This window comes from Leiobunum rupestre, chromosome 1, assembly GCF_980474605.1.
Source record: "Leiobunum rupestre chromosome 1, qqLeiRupe1.1.hap1, whole genome shotgun sequence".
In the NCBI taxonomy this organism is placed as follows: domain Eukaryota; kingdom Metazoa; phylum Arthropoda; class Arachnida; order Opiliones; family Sclerosomatidae; genus Leiobunum; species Leiobunum rupestre.
Window position 1 is genome coordinate 78180877 of NC_143384.1, and position 6000 is coordinate 78186876.

At 31.2% G+C, this 6000-nt stretch overlaps 1 protein-coding gene across 1 annotated transcript in view; it reads left to right on the forward strand.

Annotated features, from left to right (window-relative positions):
- Positions 1–4978, forward strand: part of LOC149966723 (kinesin-like protein KIF3A) — a 31085-nt gene extending 26107 nt beyond the window's left edge. Inside the window, exons 11-17 of the mRNA XM_090153966.1 lie at positions 777–872; positions 996–1143; positions 1618–1798; positions 3150–3386; positions 3461–3586; positions 3798–3931; positions 4409–4978. Of these exons, the coding sequence (XP_090010092.1) occupies positions 777–872; positions 996–1143; positions 1618–1798; positions 3150–3386; positions 3461–3586; positions 3798–3931; positions 4409–4460 (974 nt within the window). The 3' untranslated portion in view covers positions 4461–4978. The remainder of the gene's footprint in view (positions 1–776; positions 873–995; positions 1144–1617; positions 1799–3149; positions 3387–3460; positions 3587–3797; positions 3932–4408) is intronic.
- Positions 4979–6000: the final 1022 nt, after the last annotated feature.

A 6000-nucleotide genomic window follows, 5' to 3' on the forward strand; every position in this document is an offset into this window, starting at 1 on the left:
TACAACAAAACACGTGCAAATGCCCAAAAATTAGAAATTTAAAATTACATTAAAAATTTAAATAATCATTTGCGGCCAAAATAAAAATTACCCTCGGCATCTACGTGACAAGGTCTATCAGGCGCAACCAAAATTAATATAAAATTCAATGAAAATGAGAAACTTTTTAAATTAAAAATAATAAATTAAACAATTAAATACTCATTTGCGGCCAAAATAAAAAATACCCTCGGCATCTACGTGACAAGGTCTATCAGGCGCAACCAAAATTAATATTAAATTCAATGAAAATGAGAAATTTTTAAAATTAAAAAAATTAAGTTAAACAATTAAATAATCATTTGCGGCCAAAATAAAAAATACCCTCGACATCTACGTGACAAGGTCTATCAGGCGCAACCAAAATTAATATTAAATTCGATGAGGCCGCTGTACTACACTTCACCCAAGTTTCTTTTTAAATAATCTGGTTTATGGATGTAAGTTTTAGGTGTTTTTAGTATTGTTAATACATTTTTATAGTTAAAATTGTCAGGTTGAAATTTGGTTCTATAATAATTTTTCTGTATTTTGATTATGATTATTAGTTTGGCTTTGCTGGCAAGTTATATTTGCCATTAATGTTTTTCAACTGCCACTTTTTAAAGTGCATGAAACCAGTTCTTAACAATGAGTCTGTTGTAGCTTTGCATTTTGTGTAAGCTTTATGGAAATAATTGTTATAGATTTGTCCTTCAGCTAGTTAATGAAATAAATTTTCTAAAATGTTTTTGTAGGAAGCGAAGGTAGTCTTTCTGATGAAACACCAGAAGATGAACTTGATGATACCAGTGACGAGAATAACAAAGAAAAGAAAAGGAAGAAGAAAAAAGGTGAAAATTTTGCAAACATAGTCCCAAAACATTCTAAAGACTTCATTTGTCATTTTACTCCATGGATCCATTAACTTTACCCATTACCAATTATTTGTATGAATTTCTTAATGTTTTAACCAGGAAATTCTGAAGAAAAAATGAGGGACATTCAAGCAAAAATAGAAGCAGATCGTAAAACATTAGCAGAAACCAAAGATATGGCTGAAGAAGAACGTAACCGTATTGCCCTTCAAGTTCAAAAGCATGAAGAAGAGCTTAGAGCTGCTCAGTAAGTACCAGTGCATATTTATATTATCAGGAAATTATCTATTTGGAATGTCTAAATAAGGCTGTAGTGGCCGCCATAGAAATAGACAAGGTTAAACATGCTGAGTGCCAATTCCACTGTTAAGCCTTGTCTCAAATAGAAGTTGACGGGGAACAATTTTGTTAAGAAGTAGTACAAAGAACATCATAAAGCCTCGAAGCACTTTCAGCGTATGAATCAGTTTCTTAAATCCTTTTCCTTTACCTGGGATTTATTTTCCAAGTGAACAATGTCCATTTTTTTTGTGATAGCGACTTAACAACTGGGGCCAACCAATGAATTAGAAAATGTGTTACATCTTGCATTTGATTTAGTGCTACCTACTCTTTTTTGATCTGGGTACATACTCAGTGAGATAACAGTGGACCCCAAAACATTCTATGTGTATATAATAAAGTATATAGATTGGACTTTTCATTTCAAAATTTGTTTTAGAGAAGAGCATGATCAGTTAACCCAGAAACTTCAAGCTCTTGAGAGGAAAATAATTGTGGGAGGAGAAAACCTTCTGGAAAAAGCGGAAGAACAAGAAAGATTGCTTGAGGAAAGTGCCAAAGAATTAGAAGAAAGGAAAAAAACTGAAGCAGAGCTAAGGCAAGCTCTAGAAAAGAAAGAGGTAATATTGCTTCCGTGTTAAAGGCACCATTATCGTATTAGAAAGATAGCATATTTTGTTAAACATAAATGGTTATTAATTGGCATTAGTTACACTTTAAATGTCTTTCAAACAAAATGGACAAACTGTGACTATTATATAATAGCTAAAGAGAGTGGAACCGTAGTCACACAATTGACAAAAACATTAATTTAAAACCGTCCTTTTTGGGGGTACCTGTGCGCTGGTTTTCTTCTATCAATTTAATTCCTCTTAAATTTTTTTTAAATTTCTTAGGATTTAATTGTTTTCAAACTGAATTAGGTTATGCAAAGAGAGAACCTAAAAATGACAATAAGTCAACAATAAAATAAATAATTCTGAATTTAATTATAATATATAAATATTAAATTTTAAGCTGCTTAATTTAAATACATTTTTATCTTTGATATTCAGTTTGGTGAAAGGGCCACTGAATCATTTGTAAAATTCTAGATCAATTTTAAGGAGCTCCTCCCCTTCCGTACCTTGTGAAAGCAGATATCACCAATCATATTGTGAAATGTACCTAGCCCTATTTCAGTAAACTAATGAAATTCAAATGATTCTGTGGCCTTTACAGGACAACGCAAGTGGCCATGTAGGGGGGGGGGGGGGCACTTGATTTAAAACTATATTTTCTTCTGCAAGTCGTAAGTTGGTTTTCCAAGGAGGATTTTATACTACGCGGAAACCGTATTCTCCTTGGTGTAGCCACGTGGTGCAATTTCGCCCTAATTCGGGAATTTTTCGATTTTCTTAGCTTAACACCAACGAACCGAGGATTTTAGGCTTAGCTTATTTTATTTATTATTGAGATAGTTGATATTTTCGTTTTAACAATGTTTTGGAAAATATTATTTGCCAATTGAATATTTTCAATTACGGAGGTTGAAACATTAGACCTTGGACGCAGAAAATCTCTGGCCTCACACACTTAATTGTTCCTATATTCTGTCTCCCTTAACAATTTCCTAATCATTATACTCCAACAGAATATTTATCTTGGTTTTATTACATTTCGTTTATGTAAAGGATCCGATTTGTCGGTAACATCGAGAACTTAACTTTCCTTGGAATGCATGGATTTTGCTACCGCATGAATCACGAGAGGCACATTTATACAAAATAAATTCGGCTAATATGGTTCTGCTTTTTTTTACAGAGGGAAAGGCTATGGCAGATAGCGCATGCGCAGTCGTTCTTTTTATCTATAAGATAATTTACCTCCCTGCTTTTCCACTTGCGTTGCCCTTTAAGTACAGCCAAGGAATTAGTTGAAAAAGAAAATGGCCATGCTACTTTATGATTTAATTGTTTTACTTGACAACAGGCTGAGCGTGTTGATATTGAAGAAAAATACTCAACTCTTCAAGAAGAAGCTGCAGGAAAAACGAAAAAATTGAAAAAGGTGTGGACTATGCTTATGAGTGCTAAGGGTGAAATGGCAGATCTTCAACAAGAACATCAACGTGAAGTTGAGGGCCTTCTCGAAAATATTAGGCAATTGAGCCGAGAACTAAGGCTAAATTCTCTTATCATTGATTCATTCATACCTCCAGAATACCAGGTGATTTACAATTTTGAAGTTTTTTTCAACTTTTCATTGTGGTAAAGATTTATCATTTATTCGGTATAATTTAGGAATTATTGGAAAGATCAGTTCAATGGAATGAGGACATTGGAGAGTGGCAGCTTAAATGTGTTGCATATACTGGAAATAATATGAGAAAACAAGCTCCAACTTCTGGGAAAGACAAAAATAGAGAGGTATTCAAAAAAGACTTCACTTGAATCCATTATATTGGTGTCACACCTTTAGAATATATTATATTAAAATTTTTCTATATTCCCAATAAAATGAAGTCAAGCACAATATATTGGCTTATTTAGAACTGTTCATGAGCTTTTTGATAGCTCGGCTCGACATGCAAAATCAGCAGCTCAAATTTTTAAATAAATGTCCCAAATTTTCTTTCAGAATACTGAACTAGACTTATCTCATGTGTACTTGGCTTATACACCAGAAGGAGCTCAAATGGCTATGCGAGTGAAATCAGGAAGATCTAAATCTGCTCGTCCTAGAACAGCTATGAGACCTAAATCTACCAGAAAGTAAGGATGGAGTTATTGATATTTCTGTATGATGACAGTTTTAAATAGTAGAAATATTGTCACCAAAATTAGTCTGTATCCGTATTTTTGGATACATTAATTGTGGCTAAATCGGTCATATGATCATACTATCTCAATAGTAATCTAGTAAAATGCTTAATCTAGATCTCCATATCAAAGATCTCTGAAAGTAACAACTTTTTAAAGTGACTTGTCTTAGTTGTAAGTACAGTAGGAAGTAGTTACGTTTTTTTTATGAAGATCACAGTTAAGTATGATAAAAATATTATTAAATTACACTTCAATTTTCAATTTCTTATTAGTGGTTATTGTAGAGTATTTCAAAAAAACAAAATAGGAAACCTATATGATTACGCAAACCGATTTACTTTCACAGAGACCGTGAAGACTAGACAAAGACACTTTACTAGCACATATTTTGGTCAGATTTCTGTTTCATTTATTTTTGCTTTTTAGAAGTCGACCAAACTATGACATTGATTTGTTTCTCCAACAATTTGATTGCTGATGAATCTTAAAAGATTTCCGGATTATTGGGTTCCATTCATATTTGGATAAGCAGCTAACAGTATTTTCTAGTCATTTAAAGAACTTATTTTTTAATTTGATTTTCAAAGAGGAACTAAAATGTGTTTCATTAAAAGCTACGCAACACTAAGGGCAAAATTTGTTTACTCTTGATAAGCCAAAAAAGATTGTACGTGAGTGATTCAGTTTGTTGCCCATAGTAAACTCATCAATCTAAAGTTGTGTTGTTATATACTGTGTGATTAACTGAGATAAGCATTGACTTTAGTAATATATCACGGGCATACATAATGTTGCGGATGGTGCTGGTAATTGTCGAAAGTAAATGTCCTTGCTTGTTGTGTAGCATTTTTTATTTGAACCTTAGTTTTCCTCATTATTGAAATTGTTTTAACTTTGTTACAGTTGTGATATTTGAACCTGATTTTTATGTATTGTATTTATTTTGAAAATTTTTATGTGTCAGTTATATAATTTTATTAAATTCATAGTGGCTTATCTACCTTCTTTCATTTGACCTAAATAGTTCCGTATCAGGGTAGACTTAATTAAAAAAAAGTGTTCACTTTAATATGTTTTATACAATTAAAGTATAGGTTTCGTTTTAAGACCTGAAATATTTTTTCAAGATGACTGTTTGTTTTATAATTCCACGACTATTTATATTACTTTTAAGTTTGTAACTAACCTATTTCATACCCCAAACTTAAAAAAAAACACATTTATTATCATCTAAGGCATGAGCGATATTGCTGTCTCTCCTATGATTTAAATCAGTTTTTAAAAATATCTTCATTAAAATCTTAATTTCAATTAAATTGATTTAAATCAGCCAGCCCTGCGTTGTATGCATTTTCCTATTTTTTTAAGTTTCTTTGGATAGTATCAAATTAGAATATTTTAAGCATTGGATATTTGAAAAGTAGTAATTTTTCACTGTGAAGTCCCAACCAAGAATATGTAATTTAGTTTTTCTAGTTTTGAAAAAAGAAATGTTCATTAAAAACACTAAATGGATAAGTTAAAGGCCACATTAAAATGGAACACAGTTTATAATAACAAATAATCAATAGTAGATAGTAAAAATGGTTATCGATGAAAAAATCAATAGTTTTTTTCATTGACAGACAAGGCACGCAACTTTGCACAATTCAAAACTTGAATTTCAATTAGGGACTCGGGGGAAATGTATTTCAATAAATTATTACACTGTATTTAACCTACTAAATTTTTTTTGAAAGAAACTTACATATGACTATAATATTGATACTTTCGAATACATATAGGACCATTAATGTTTAAATTAAGAGAAAAATATAATGTATAAGATAAAAAAAGTTATTTTCATTGTAATGCATAAATAACCTATAAATTATGTAAAACATTTTTATGTAATATGGTTATAAAATACTATTACCATGTTGAAGTTATATTCCTTAGATATTAAGTTGGGTAATTATGCTTTAATCTTAAATGGGAGTCATTAGGTAGCCAGAAACTCTTAAAGCGGATCGAAGGTT